This window comes from Sinocyclocheilus anshuiensis, unplaced genomic scaffold (assembly GCF_001515605.1).
Source record: "Sinocyclocheilus anshuiensis isolate Anshui unplaced genomic scaffold, SAMN03320099.WGS_v1.1 scaffold80, whole genome shotgun sequence".
NCBI classification, from domain to species: domain Eukaryota; kingdom Metazoa; phylum Chordata; class Actinopteri; order Cypriniformes; family Cyprinidae; genus Sinocyclocheilus; species Sinocyclocheilus anshuiensis.
Genome location: NW_015554102.1, coordinates 2541584 through 2556588, shown reverse-complemented (window position 1 = coordinate 2556588; position 15005 = coordinate 2541584). Strand labels below are relative to the sequence as shown.

Genomic DNA, 15005 nt, shown 5'->3' with positions numbered 1-15005 from the left:
GTAGGCGAGAAAAGGGGGGGGGGGGGACACCACAAGATGACCTGCCACTATTTTGCTCATTTAAATAACATTACAATTGTTATTCATTGCAGTGAATAAATGGTAACGTGCATGTGTTGACAGTGTGTCAATTCTAGACATGACAAAAGTAGTTTGAAGGATCACATGATCACCATAGCAAGAGGTACCAAGTGTCAGGATTTAATCTGCTTATGTAAACAAAGTTAAATAAACTACAATTATTTAAAGGTTCATCAATAAACAAAAGATGTTATGTATTAATGACACAAAACTGAATAAATGAAGCTTGTGAAGGGAAACACATCTACAGTATAAGGAGGATAAAAGAGTAAACATCCCTGAGTTATCTAGTTTTGGTTCAGAATGAAGAGCATTTCAGAATGTTTGACCTTTCTCCTTATAATCAAAATGCGGTGGTAGAGTTTATGAACAATAACAAGGCAAGGAAACCCAATGCTTCATGATGTTAGAATTCTGTAGATGAGGATAAAAAAGTAACACAAACAGCAATTAACCAAAAATATTACAGCAATGACTGAAAAACATGATTAGGTCTGTAAAACATCCAAACAGGAAAGTATGGTGTGTTTATAAATGGTCATGATTGCGAGTGACAGACAATGCTACTGTATACGGTCATACAAAAACTAAACTAAACTAAGTGCAGTCTATAATCCCAAGCTTTAAACAGTCCGTTGTGAGATAAAAGAGGTGTCTTACTGGTATCAGTAGCCCTCTGAAATCTGTTAATGCAAAGTTATAAGTGTAAAATGTGAAGACATCTTAAGGAAAACATGTTTTCGGAGGAGTGCACACATTGGATTTGAATATTCATCATCTTTGATGTATTGAAAGTACCATCTACAATGAAGACATATTTAAACCCTGATCATTAAGCATCATTAACCACTTGTTATTTGAAACAGACTCTTAATTTATGCAGGAAATTATATCAGTAAAACAGATCATAGAAAATTCGAATGATGCTATTCTGCGTAAAAAGAAACAGAGACAACCCCGTGTCCTAACTCTTCTCTTCATCTACATCAATATCTTCCTCTTCCTGTCCTTGCTCTCTGACCTCACAGCCACTAGAGTCACGTGACTCGTCTACTTCCTCAACATCCACTTCCTCTTCATCTCTCTCCTCATAGGAGGACTCCCCCTCATCTCTGTCATTCTCTTCTGAGCCTAAGAGAAAATGATCAGTCATGATGATTTGGAAAAAAAAGACCAGCTTTATTTATTGATTTGAAAGACTTTATAAAAGCACTTTATATTAAACTACATGATTTGATTGTGAAAAGGAAAACCTCACCTCCGACTTGGTCATCATCTTCATCCTCTTGCCCCAAGTTTTGGCTCTTCTCCTCATCTTCATCTGAATCTGAGATGATCACACACTCGTCTCCATTATTGTTGCCCTGAGGTTTGGGACCTCTGCTGGACAACAGAAATTGGTTTAAAACAAAAAAAAGCAAAACCTAAAAATACACTGAAAAATCTGGATGTTTCAGGCTAGAGAAGATTACCTGCCATTCTCTCGTGGCTCCCAGAGTGGAGTCAGATAGTACCTCAAAGGGTTTCTGTACAGGTCATCTTTCAGGATCTAGAATCAAGGGAATCATTTTTTTAAATCATCATCCTTACTATGTTTAAGGATTTTGTTATGGCCTGTTTATACAGCCCTTCTTCCTGCACCAAACCACATGAGAGATGTACCTGCGCGATGTCATCCCTTCCTGGGTTGCTGTGGTCACTGAACCAATGGAAGAAGCTCTGGTAGACTCCCTGTGATGTTCGACGTGGTTCTCCACTACCGACCAGATTCTGCCCCCTGTGCCACAAAATCGGGTTTGAGAACGACACCGGTGACCCTGAGCAAAAAGGAAAGCACATACAGATAGAGCACATTTACCTTTTTCAAAAAATTAAAACCCAGAATAAATAAATGTGTCCCAGAGTAATCCGTTTCACATTCATGAAAAGAGGGGTACTGTGATAATGGTCAGCTCACCTCCCATACCAAGATGAAGCTCCTTCACTATCATTTTGTTTTGAAAAAAGGGATTTCGCCGGAAATGGAAGCAGATGCGGTAACCAAGTTTGTTGTTCTTGAAAGACTCAATCTGTCGAATGACGAGCATATTAAAAACATGGATCATTTGCCAGTTTTGAAAACAGGAAAAAGAAAAACGGGAAAAAATGTATTACCTCTAAGTTAGTCATGTAGCTTAGAGCATCTTCATCAGTCTCGTCAATTTGCGCTGATAGAAGTGGGTGATTCAGAAGCTGATTGGCTTTAAGTTAAGCGCACATAACGTAAATGAAGACAAAGATCTGGAATCCACAATCATTTGGTTGAAACATATTTGACGCAAATGGAAAACCAAAATGAACATAGGAGTTTTGAGTATGATGAGTAAAGTTGCTAGGGATTCTGGGCCAATCGCAGAATTTGCTATAGGGCCCCCTCAAAATCCCAAAGGACAACGTTGTCCTTACTACCTTTCTGGGCCTTGAACGTGGTAGTTCCATTGCCGTCTATGAAGGGTCATCAAAAATATCTTAATCTGTGTTCCAAAGATGAATGACGGTCTTATAGGGTTTTGAACGACATGAGGGTGAGTAATTAATGTCATAATGTTCATTTTTGGGTGAACTTGATGCAGACGCGCGCCTTTCTTCTCCAGCGCGTCCAGCCGCATCTGCACCTGTGCGAGCAGCGCCACGGACTGCCGCACCTCCGGGGCCATCTTCACCGACACTATGGCACACTCTCCGTCCTCGTTATCATCATTATCAGAGGCGACAGACGAGCTAGCCGTGGAGGAAGAGCCAGGAAGAGAGTCGTCATCCTCCTCCTCATCATCCACGAACGAAGCCTGCTCTGGATCTTCTCGGTCCTCGCAGAGCAGCAGGGATGAGGAGCTGTCAGCCGCGGCTGCCTCCGTCCTTCTCTCGCTCTGAGAGCAACTGGGACGATTAGACTTATCCCTTGATTTCTCTCGGCTCGCTTTTTTAGACGAACGGGGCATTTCTTTACGGTCTTCGTCCGCGTCTCCACCGGTCAGACTGGCAAGCGCTTCTGCTGCGGCGATGGCAGCGGAATCTGACGGCTGGCGCTCGCTCTCACCTCCACAAGCCTGTCCTGTGCTCTCCTGCGCATCTGCTTCATTCAGAATCACCGTGTCCTTCTCTTTAGCGTCTTCAGGATGCTCAGATCCGTGTTTTGGCTCATCATTGCCAACTTTCTCAGGTTCTGCATCTTCACGAGAGTCATTCCTTGGTTCCTCATCACTTACTTGTGATGATGCCTGCTTGGGCAGCGTGGAGTCAGACTCAACACTTGGACTTGCACTTCTTTTCCTCTGGTTAGTTTCGGACGGCTGACCGCTGTTCGAGTTTGTACTCATGCTGCTGCCTAGTTGTAACTTTGTCAGACGATTTTAAAACAAATTTTAAATGCTAATTGAGTTAACTGTGCGGGTCTCTATCCAGAGCCCGCGTTCGCATTACAGCACTACCAAATTCCAAGTCTGCGCAAATGTCAGCAGGCCTAGGTAGCTTCCTAACGCTGAATGAGGCTAGTTTAAATTCTCGCTGATTGTCGCATATCGAATATTTCCGTTTGTATTTACACACAGCATTCGTAATATAGAGTTACGTTTCTCTTAAAAGTCACAATCCGTCTAAAACTGTCCAGTTCTGTTGTATTTGTTTACAGTTTGCCCTTCCGTTCGCCATGTATCTGAGGCTTTGCATACGAGCGCGAAAACAAAGCTCTGATTGGCTGAAATGCACCGCGCAAAAATCTCTCGGCCAATCGTAGACGTTGTACTGCAGTTGGTGACGAGCAGGAGCATGGAGTACATCACCATTGCGTTGCATTTACGCACTGTGAAATATTTCTGACTGGGAGGTTTTGCATTATTTTTTAGTTTATTAGAAGCAAAACTTGACGTTGTGTAGTGTATACTGTACCAGAATAACAGTATAACAATGCTGGATTGCGTTTCAGTTTGGATCTTTATTTGAATATCAAATTTTATGACATTAATTCATAGAGAGAAAATGTACAGTTATTGTTTAACAGCATAATTATTAAATTAAGTACCATATTAAATGTATTTACATACGATGCCATTAGTATCATTATTGATGTACAATTGTAAGCTTTATAAAAAACGTACTTGTACTTTTTAATCAGTACATTTAAAAGCAAGAAGGATAGTGAAACGTTTGCTGAACACCCACTACTTAACTTTATCTTTGGATTATGCAAGATTCATAATTCCTTACACAAATTATTTTTTTTCCAAAAAAAACAACATAATTAGGTCTGAAACAGACTGCCAGATATATGTTTAAAACATATATGTTATAAAAAATGAAAGTTAATTTTAAACTATCATAATATTTATCATTCTTACTAAAGTTGTTAATATTGTTAGTGGTTGAAATGCGATTGTAATCTCTTCATGAGAGTCCATTTGGGCCTCGCATCTGATAAGTTTCACCTTGTGGAGTCACAGGAAACACGTGAAAAGGTGCCATCCAGCCCATATCCTGATCCCTGGAGGAAAAAGTGGTGCAACTGCAATAAATCAATCTCATTATTCTCCCACCTCCAACAATAGATCCACTTAGATCCATCCAAAGAGCCCAAGTCGTTTTTTTTAACCTTTACTACTCAGCCATTTTAAAATTAACTTCTTGTATTTATACATACAACCAACTATCCACCAGGAGTGTGACATGCATTAGGAAAGTACAATGTTATTGACACCGCTATGAAGAAGGAAAGACAGTTTACCTGTGAAACTTTTGTCCTTTTCTTCTCAGAAATTCCTCTTCATCCACGGTCCAAACAGAACCTTTTCTTCCTTCAACGCGCACAAAGCACTTATGAAGACTGAGGTTATGCCGAACAGCATTCTACACACAGACAGAGACACATAGATTACTTGTTAAATCATGTTACATCTAATGGGACGAATAAGATTCACTTAGTCCTAACAAAAAACCACTGTAATCACACATCCTGGTCATCACTTTCTGTCATTAACATACAAGTTGTGAAAGTTTTCTGGTCTACAATCGGAGGCTGTGGCTTTCAGGATTGGCTTGTGTGCAGTGCGTCATGGAATGACAAATACAATAGGTTTACAGTACAAACAGTTCATCTCATACCTTCCATGTGGCGGTGTTGTGACGAAAGTAGAAAAACATGCGGGTAAACCAGTGATAGATTTCGTTCAGAGTAAGCTGCTTCTCTGGGGACTCCAGTATCGCCTGGCATAAAAGACAGCTTTTATGTGACTGACAGGAAATGAAAAGGTAATATACAGGATTTTCAATTCAGCAGTACTTACCCATCGTATCATGGAGGCGTAGGTGAAAGGTGGCCTCATGTTTGTGAACTTATAATACTCAAAACTGGGGATAATCCCTATTGCCAGAAAAGAAAACGCATGAAGAAAATAATTACATCATATACCGTAGTGTTGTGTGTGGAGATGAAATATGAACGACTGGTAATCAGAGCCAGTATTTTTGTATTGTATAATTTTAATAGTAACAAATGTGTGTGTGCTGGATGACCTGGTATAACTTGTGAGGTAGAGATCTGCCAGTATCCTTGTGTTAGCGCTTCAGCTGCCGCTCTGTCACTGTCATAGACACCATTTGCGTTCTGACATGCTGCAGGTTGCAGGAGTTCTGACAGATGTCCTGACTTCTCCACACTGTTACCATCCTAAGATCAGAGGGAGAAAATTACATCAACATATCATCTGACTTTCATCAAGCCCTAGAAGCAGGTAAAATCTAACCTCAAATGACAACCAGAACATAAACAGATCCCACTGTCATTATGGAATAATTTGATTAATTCACACAGGGTTTTGTCTTAGCTTTTCGAATGCTCCCTTTTTTTTACTGTTGTAGACTAGCTAAAGATCACTGTTGTCTGGTGTGACCTAATTTCAGGTCTGCTTTAGCTGGCAGACAGATGTCCTTGCATTTGTCTCAAGAATAAACTGGTGTGAAGACAAAGCCATAATGCACTTACAAATCATGATTTTTGCTGACTCCCTTTCAATAGCATTATACTTGTTTGTTTGTTTGTTAACTAAGGAGCGTAGATCAATTGATGTAGCTTTTCTCTGAGCATTACATATTCTTACCTTAATAGGTGAGCTTGCTGGGAAGATTTTTTCCACTTGTAAATGTGTGTTCTTATTACACATCTTAAAATAGCAATTGCCTTGTAACTCTTCCCAGATTTATGGGTGGCTACACTCATATTTATGAGCTCTGTGATTGCCAGCGAATGGCCGCCAATTACTCTCTCTTAAGCAGCATAGATTGGACCACTTATTTAGATGTATTATATATTTCAAAACTAATTTAATACAAGAGAGCTTACCTCAGAGGTAGATTTGACGTCAAACAGGTGTAGCTGCATGGCCTGCAGTTTCTGTCTGTCTGCAATCAACTAACAGTAACATTCACATAGTAAATATAATGCAAGACCATAAACAGGCATCCTTTTATAATCCAGTTCTTATTATAACCTCCTGCATTATGTATCATTAGCTCCTGTGATGCATATTAAATTGGTTCTGTATTTCCCACATAAGCTGGCGTAATATAGAACAAACCGTTGTTTTTGAGCACTGGGGTTGCATACCTGATTCTCCATGTATTGTACTTTGTCTTTCTGGATCCTCAACTGGGCTATACTTCTGTCCCCAGGAGCATGGTCAGTAGAAAGGTGTCTAGATTATGGAATATAGAGATATCAGGTATTGTTGGAATTATTTAGTAAATGATATTTTTAATTCCATAACTGTCTCACTTTAAGAAATGTCCATATTCTTTGAACACTTCTCTGCTCTTTGAGCACCCAGGCCATCCACATTGTCCTTTAACACACAGAAAGCCACATGGAAGACTGTATGCATGCCTAGAGATAACCATAAATGCTTCATTTAGCACAAAACTGAGACCACACAGGCATTATTTATTTGTTTGTGTGTTTATGTTCTCAAAGCAGATACTCACTTCCCAGTATGCTCTGTGCTGCCAGGCTGAGGACTTTCTGATTGGTTGGTGTAAAGTGGCACAGGGTCTGACAGGGCACTGTCAGGTTCTGTCTTACACACAGTGTCCACAACCCAGTCATGAACACCACAAGCTGTGGAGCATTATCAACAGTTTAGTGTCAGAGATAAAGTATTTCATTTGTTTTGATAAAGTCTGCAGTACCAGCACCTTGTGGGAACGGCTGGTTGCCTTTGCGTAGTACTGATGGTCTGTGCTGTCTGAAATGTTTGCTTGTGTTTTCACTGGCAGTCTGGATAAAGACAAGTTAGAAAGACAAGTTTATTCTATTCTTTACAACCCTTTATTTCTTAGGTAAGGTGCTGCTAGGGAAGTGAAACCTTTTCTGACTGAACTGTACCTCCTGTTGTAGAGTGGAATTTTGAATGTGAGATGAGCCAGAACCTCTGAAATCACTCTCCAAGGCAACAGACACCTTTGAAATCACAATTGGAAAAAGATACATTTTAAGGTTTGTTTGTTACAGCACTCATTCTTTCAGTAGAATGCGTTACTTGAGCTCAAAAGTTAGTTTTTTTGGGCAGAATAACTCAAATCAACATTATTAACCTTCATATAATATAATATCATTTAATTCATATATTTAATATTATTATTTTGTGCAGCAATACAGAAATATGTCAGTTTCCGGTCCGTTACCTTGGTAGCCATGGGTTTGCCTGAGATCAGAGATGAACTGCTTCCTCTGGCCTTCATCTGCATGCTGGAAAAGGTAGAACGGTCTTCCTCTTGGTACTGATTTTGGTGACTACTCCAGTTATCTCCACCTTTGTGTGTTCCAGCACCATTTTGAAGCATTCCTATATAGAAATGTGAAGATATTAAAGAGGTTACAGTTTATGAACTTTACCATACTACTGCGTACTAAGAGTGAAATGAATCAGCCCTAGCGCAAACTATTTCCTGTGTAAATACATTCACCTTTGCTTTGTTTCCAAATATAGAATAACTATACATATTTGAATAAAACTAGTAAAAGCATGGAAGTTGTTTTTCCTTCTCGTTTCACTGTGCAGGTGTTTTCTGAACACAAACCACACTTCACCTTGAGTAGGCCCCTTATATATAAACTGAAGAACTTTTTTCTCATTCTGTGAAGCAAACAATTTTGTCAGCTAAAACAAGCAGTCTTTATTTTTGCTCTTTATTAATCTATTTGATATTACACATTTTACAATATGGCTTAGCCACAAAATATTTACATTAAAAATGTGTGTTTGTAAGACTGAGATCAGAGTGTTATATAATATAAACAATAAGACGCATAACTCAAGTTAATAAAAGTTTAAGTAATTTGATCATTGTAGATACAAAATTAGTACTAAATGAATCATTTTTCATTTTCTTTTTTTGCATTCAACCCTATCAATTCATTTTTTCGTAGCTCATGGAAATGTGAAAATGATATGCATGTTTACTCACCATTTACAATATAAATATGACACATCTAGCCTTAAATTTTGATTTTTTTAAATAAAAGGAACCATCAAAATATTACCATTTGAAATTAAAATAGTGTAACACACATTTTTGTCTTACAAATACATCAACCTGAAATTATCAATTGGCATACATGGACATTAATATCTTTATTAATCTTATTTTTCCTCTGTAAAAAGAATTGTTCAGTCCATCTTAAAAACTCAAAACAATCAAATCAATAGCTATAGGTCAAGTAGACTACATTCTAAAGTCTCAAATATTTATGGACATTAAATAATTACCCGATTGGCTATTAAATCTAAAAGGACTATGACGCTCCAACCTTACGTAGACCATATATCTGACTCACCCCATAAATATAGTACTTCCATATGTGTTCAGATCTAATGCAGTAACTTCTGTTTAATATTTAATAGTGTAAAAGTGTGGATTTATCATACCTTGCACATACAACCTTTGAGAAAGAAAACAAACCCTTCATCTTTGGATTTTAGAGCGCCATTGTCATTGCGGTTTTTTCTGAACTTGTTTAAGAAGTCATGTGTTGCTTATTTCTCATTGACATTTGACATTAACCACATCCAGTCTATGATAAATGTCAAATTTTTTTCACCTGGGGGGTTTTTCAAACAAGCAACTTGACGTGATGAGGAGGAGAAGAGCCTTATTTTGCAGGTGCTGAAATGTTTTACAAATATGTAACAAATGTTTTCAAATATTCTAGAAATACATTTATCTTGAAAATGATCAACTACGCATGTTTGCAGCACATTTTTAAAAGTAGCGTAAGCACATGTTATATTTATGACCCTTTTCTGCACTTCTCTGTATCGTTAGTCAACAAGGCTAATTATGAGAGGTTTAGATCAGCAATATGCAAGGTTGTCATTTTCCAGTAATTTGCAGGATTAGTTTTCAATGTTGTGATCTTGTGCCTAGTGAATGTGCATTGATTTTAATTTGTTCCTCTGAGAGTCCGACCTGAAGATGATATTGATAAGACTGGGATTATTCAAGGCAATGAAACTCACTATTCATCTCTCAGTCTGAATACAGTCTTCTCTCAGTTCCAATCACTGAGATAAAATCCCTCAAAATATGAGAATAGTCTGGACTGACAGCAAGTTTCATTTTACAACGATGACACTTTAGAAACTTCAGTATTCAGTAAAATCAGTTTTAGTTTCCGTGTTCTGTGGAATTCATAGTCACAGTGATAATCATCAGATCTAAGCTGTGAGCCAACTAAATGCAGCAAAGGCCCATCAAATATTTTCAATTCGCACACACCCGGAATTAAACCTGAAACTTGTCATTAATAATAATTTAAAAAAAATACAGATATGGAACATAAAGACACTTCTGGCCTCAATTCTCTCCCACAAACATAGAAAATTTCATTCTGACTCACTTTTTTCCACTGTACCCACTCATTTGTGTTAACACACAATATGATATGAATCAAAGACCAGGATATCTGAGGTATGAACTGTACTGTACTTTAATTTGAAGAGTCAAATGATAGTGTTTAATAGTTGGACACCCTGCTCCACCCAGTTCCACCATCGTGGCTTCTTATTGTTGGAGGTCAGAATTAATTGATTCATTGATTAAAGTGGCATCTACTGCACTATCTGTGGTAACTGCTGAAGATATGCAAGACGAAGCTAATTTTGCATTAAAGAGTGCTATTCTTGAGCATTCTCTGGTATTATACAGTAAGTACCAAGGTAAGTGCCTAAAAGATTTCCATGCTTGTGAAAATGGAGAAAATAGAGATTTATCTTTTTATTGTTATTATTATTTACTTGGACAAAAAATGTATTGGTTATCGAACATAGCATAAAAATAATTATTGGCCTATTGTATAATTCAGAATAGTAATATCGACGCATCTGTAGAATTTGATCAATTTTTACAACATATAACTTGGTGTTCCAATCACTATCATATACCAAATCATAACTAGCTAATGCTATCATTCTTAAAAATAACGGTTCAAACCAAGAAAGATTTTACAGCCTGACGTCAAAGTACTTTTTCAACTTCCTCTAAGAACTGTTTGTTCTCTAGTTGTGTTGAAAACCATGATGAACTGATGTTTTAAAGAACACAAAACCAACATACAAACCTGAAGAGCTCATTTCTAATTTGAATCTAATTTGAAGAACTGTATAACTCAACTCAAGAATCCACCACAGCCAAAAAAGGTTCTTGCTAAAATGTGGATTGTTTGCTAAAAGATGCCACAAAGAACCATTGAAGAACCACTACTTTTAAATGTGGCTGTCACGAGAACTTAATTTCTTGGTAAAAAAAAAAAATCTGAATAAAGAGGTGACCTTTTAAAAGGCAAAGACAGCCATCAAAATCTTATTTTGTGTCAAGTTATTTTTGAAATTTTTGCACCTACTAATTTTCTCCCCATGTGCAGCTCTCAGGTACACAAGAAGTGTATTTTTAGAGTTGTATAACTTACCCTTTACATCTGTTGTCTGGGTGATCCTTCTTTAAGATGGAACATTGATTTCACACACATTAGTTTAACTAATACATGATGCAATTGCTATCATAACTGCAGGATCTCTGTAGAAGATAGGCTCTTTTACCTCCCACACCTTTCTTTGTCTGGCGCTTTTCCTTGAGACGTCACTCTATGTGTGCTTAAACTTAATCCTTCTCCTCAGCAAAGGCCTTTGTGGTGCCTCTGAACAGGAAAGAAAACCAAAGACTGAGATGTCTAAGATGCACAGACCTCATTTGCATCTGCACTTTAGGAAAGCACACTGTTTGGTTGCTTGTCTCTTTTTCCTATGCTGAGCTGCGTTAGTTTGTCAGGTTAAAAGAAACTACAGCGTAATGAAATGTTATGTAAGTTGTCACATCATGTGGAATTACAATGCCATTTTAAGTGTAAAATGAGTTCAGATGTCTAAGATGCACAGACCTCATTTGCATCTGCACTTTAGGAAAGCACACTGTTTGGTTGCTTGTCTCTTTTTCCTATGCTGAGCTGCGTTAGTTTGTCAGGTTAAAAGAAACTACAGCTTAATGAAATGTTATGTAAGTTGTCACATCATGTGGAATTACAATGCCATTTTAAGTGTAAAATGAGTCAGTTAATTCAGTGGTTGGTATGAGAAATATGTGATCATTTGAACCAATCTAGCTTTAAAACATGCAGTGATTAAAATGATTCAAACTCTTGTCTGTCAAAACAAAAGCATATTTTGAGGATTAAAATTGAATCAAAAATTATGTACATTTGATGATGCGATACTGTTCATAATTTAAAAACACACAATAACTTAATCAACTTATTCTCACACACTGCTGTCACACCGGCAAAAGAAGTAAACAAAAAAATCTTTTGTGTTTTGGGTTATAAAAGCACTGATTAAAAGTTACTCTTTTTTTCTTTAATTTTTTCTTTCTTTCTGAAAACAAACAAATACCTAATTAATACAACCAGGTTGAATGGAGGGGAAAAAACTCACCTGTTGTGCGAGTGTCAGCTAGATGCAAGTGAGAGAGCGATTATTAGGTTGAATGCTCTGGAAAATGTTCGGGTCACCCCTTTTATAATGTTTAGCATGACATTTAGTGGAAATTCAGCAAGGCAGACTGTTTCCCCACTGGGTGTTGGCGTGCGTGTGTGTGTGTGTGTGTGTGTTCATATTGTATATTCATGTGTGCATTACAGAGCGTGTAGTAACTGCTAGTCAGACTGACCATATCTTCTTCAGAAATTATGTGGCAATTTGTTGTTTCTGTTTCCTATTTTAGAAAACCTTCACTGCAGCAAAATCCAAATTTTTTTCATTTTTCCTGAGTGATTACTTAGGGTTTTCTACATGTAAATGTTTTATAGATAGTTGTCTTTTTATTACTTGGGGTCTCATACTGTGTATGTGTATTGCTGACTGTTAATCATAAATAAACAAATAAATAAACAAGTCAATTATTCCTTTGGTGTGGAAGGGCCAAAGCCCAAATTCATCTTGAACATCTTATGTGCTGTTTTACCATGAGACATCAATGAGATTCTGCACATTTGCTTTGAAAGATATTTCTAATTCACCTCATTCATTCTTTTTGATTTCAAAACATCTTCCTTATCATATAAGATAAAACATATTTTCATGGATCAGCTAATTCATGTCAGATTTCATGACTGAGATTAAAAGAACAAAATAATAATTCTGCCATATACCCACGTAAATAAGGACCAGCGTGCCACTTTCACATGAAAATGAATAAAAAATCCATTCCGGAAGACCGGAAAATGAGATTGCAAAGAAAATAACCTATTACGTGTTCGGAAAGTCCGTTTGCAGGGTTTGTGACGTTGTATTCGGGTTCTGGGGGGAGACTGAACATATGTACAGGGTACATAGCATGTGTGTCGATAAGTTTAACGCAGGAAAAAACATCCTCATCCTGTGGTTGAAAAGGTTATTTGAGTGTTTTTGAACAAATTGTTCTTCAATAATGACACTCCCAAGCACATGTACTGCATGAAGACTTGCAAGTCTTTTCTGATACATGTACGGACTGTAACTACATACAACTTCAAAACATTTTTGAAGATGAAAACAGAGTAGATTTGAACATGTATCTTAACAACAGGCAGATCAATGTTAAAAAACAAGTGATACTTGGGGTCATATTTATGAAGTCTGAAAAGTTCAAATAATATGAAATACATATAAAACATGTACACTGTTAATAAACGTATGAATAAACATTTAGGAACTGGTTATATACATGCATTATGTTTTATGTTCAACAATTCAATTTGACCATTTTTTTTTTTATTTACAAGCCCAATTTTTATTGTGCGGGGTAAACCTAAGGGATCAATGTAGAACAATTATGAAAAGATTATAAAAATCTTACATTGAAAAACATAAACTAACAGTTATTGTGTCCATAAACTTTTAAAGAAAATGTAAGATTTGCTTAACATAAATTAAAAATCAAAGATTTTTTTATATATAAATTCACTGATTGCTATTCTTTCAGCTCTTCTCATAACTTTTATAACGTGTGCCTGCCGAATTCAATAACATCTGATGATATATAAGACATTTAGAGACAAACAACGAAAAAAAGTTTAACCACTTCCAGGTTGAACGTTTTGTTTTATTATTTGTCTCTAGTACACAGATTATAGCATCACGTAGTGTTTTGTACAATATTATATTCCTAGTCTTTGAGCAAGTTTTGTGACAGCAAAGGAAAATAAAACATTTGGTAGGCAAAGAACCAACAGGATAACTAAAAAAAGATCAAGGTTAAAGAAAGGGTCATATGTTTCAGGTATCTTTGAGCAGATACTCATAACACAGGGTTAGTTATAAAAGTAGTCACTGGAATACATACAAATTTTGAGACACAAGGTTGTATGTAATTTTTTTAACCATGTCTGCACAATAATTTTTCTATTTTAATCATAGACCTTATATTTGCTGGGAAATAGGGGGATGCATTCAAATCGTGATTATCTCATATCCTCATTCAACAACAATACCTGACAGGGGTGTGGAGAGTTGTAACAAAACCAATCCCCATTGAAGACTTTTTCTATTTTCTTGATTTTTCAGCATGCCTAGACAGACAGAAAAACAGACAGATGTTTCAGAGGTAAGAGTTGTCTTGACTATTTCATGCAGGCAGCTGAGCTGTACTATGGATTTATTTTAAAATGCAGTAGATATACAGGTAACATGCAAGTAAAGGTAACTTCTTGTTAAATATTGCAGCTGTTACGGTGCAAATTATATGTATAATGATGGTTCATTTTTTGCTGTTATTCTTTTCTCTCATACGGTTACAACTGACCCTAACTAGTTTAACAGCTTACTTTGAGTTGCAACAATGTAACTCTTTGTATTCAAAACCAGTTCTTTAAATCGCCTTTATAATTATTAGAATTCTGACTAACATTTGTAGCAGACAGATAAAGATATCTTGTGTTAAAATATGAGAGGTAAAAAACCGGCAGTTTCCCGGACAGAGATTAAGCCTAGTCCTAGACTAAAATGGCCCTTTAAACCAGATTAACAGAAATCTGCTTTCTCTGCTATGGTTTTAAATAGTCTCAGACTTAGCCTATAGTCCAGAATTTAATAGGCTGATTTCCTGGAGGAAGACCTCGATGGTCCTTTTGGATCATTGTTCTGTTGAAAGATCCAACCGTGGTCCATTATAAGGCTTTCTGACCCCAAGACTTAACTATTGTCTGCAATTATCCAGCTGTGATCCTTGGAGAGTCTTTGGCCATTCAAACTATCCTCACATTGCATTAAGACAATAGACACATAGACAATATACTGTAGGCAGGTTTGGAACAGGTTTGGAACTCCTTAATTATTGTCCTAATGGTGGAACTGAAAATATTAAATGATTTA

General features: G+C 36.9%; 2 protein-coding genes across 3 annotated transcripts in view; both read right to left on the bottom strand.

The window, feature by feature from the left end:
• Positions 1 to 547: 547 nt before the first annotated feature.
• LOC107669598 (protein SET-like) lies at positions 548 to 3829 on the bottom strand. The gene is made up of 8 exons (XM_016461900.1): positions 2685 to 3829; positions 2530 to 2565; positions 2236 to 2325; positions 2039 to 2150; positions 1744 to 1898; positions 1554 to 1630; positions 1340 to 1464; positions 548 to 1212 (listed from the first exon to the last, which is right to left on the bottom strand). The coding sequence occupies exons 1-8, from the start codon at positions 3435 to 3437 to the stop codon at positions 1046 to 1048; spliced, it is 1515 nt and encodes a 504-aa protein (XP_016317386.1). The 5' UTR covers positions 3438 to 3829; the 3' UTR covers positions 548 to 1045.
• Positions 3830 to 4043: 214 nt separating this feature from the next.
• foxp3a (forkhead box P3a) overlaps positions 4044 to 15005 on the bottom strand; it is a 14539-nt gene continuing 3577 nt past the window's right edge. Inside the window, exons 1-15 of one of the 2 annotated variants that reach the window (XM_016461953.1) lie at positions 12090 to 12129; positions 11202 to 11299; positions 11072 to 11100; positions 7789 to 7949; positions 7490 to 7564; positions 7300 to 7381; positions 7090 to 7222; positions 6884 to 6991; positions 6716 to 6803; positions 6452 to 6520; positions 5626 to 5779; positions 5397 to 5473; positions 5215 to 5316; positions 4838 to 4959; positions 4044 to 4597 (exon numbers count right to left, since the gene is read on the bottom strand). In XM_016461953.1, coding sequence (XP_016317439.1) covers positions 4501 to 4597; positions 4838 to 4959; positions 5215 to 5316; positions 5397 to 5473; positions 5626 to 5779; positions 6452 to 6520; positions 6716 to 6803; positions 6884 to 6991; positions 7090 to 7222; positions 7300 to 7381; positions 7490 to 7564; positions 7789 to 7947 — 1266 coding nt within the window. In that variant the 5' untranslated portion in view covers positions 7948 to 7949; positions 11072 to 11100; positions 11202 to 11299; positions 12090 to 12129 and the 3' untranslated portion in view covers positions 4044 to 4500. Of the gene's footprint in view, positions 4598 to 4837; positions 4960 to 5214; positions 5317 to 5396; positions 5474 to 5625; positions 5780 to 6451; positions 6521 to 6715; positions 6804 to 6883; positions 6992 to 7089; positions 7223 to 7299; positions 7382 to 7489; positions 7565 to 7788; positions 7950 to 11071; positions 11101 to 11201; positions 11300 to 12089; positions 12130 to 14125; positions 14204 to 15005 lie in introns of those variants that run through there. The other variant, XM_016461952.1, reaches the window with a different exon arrangement.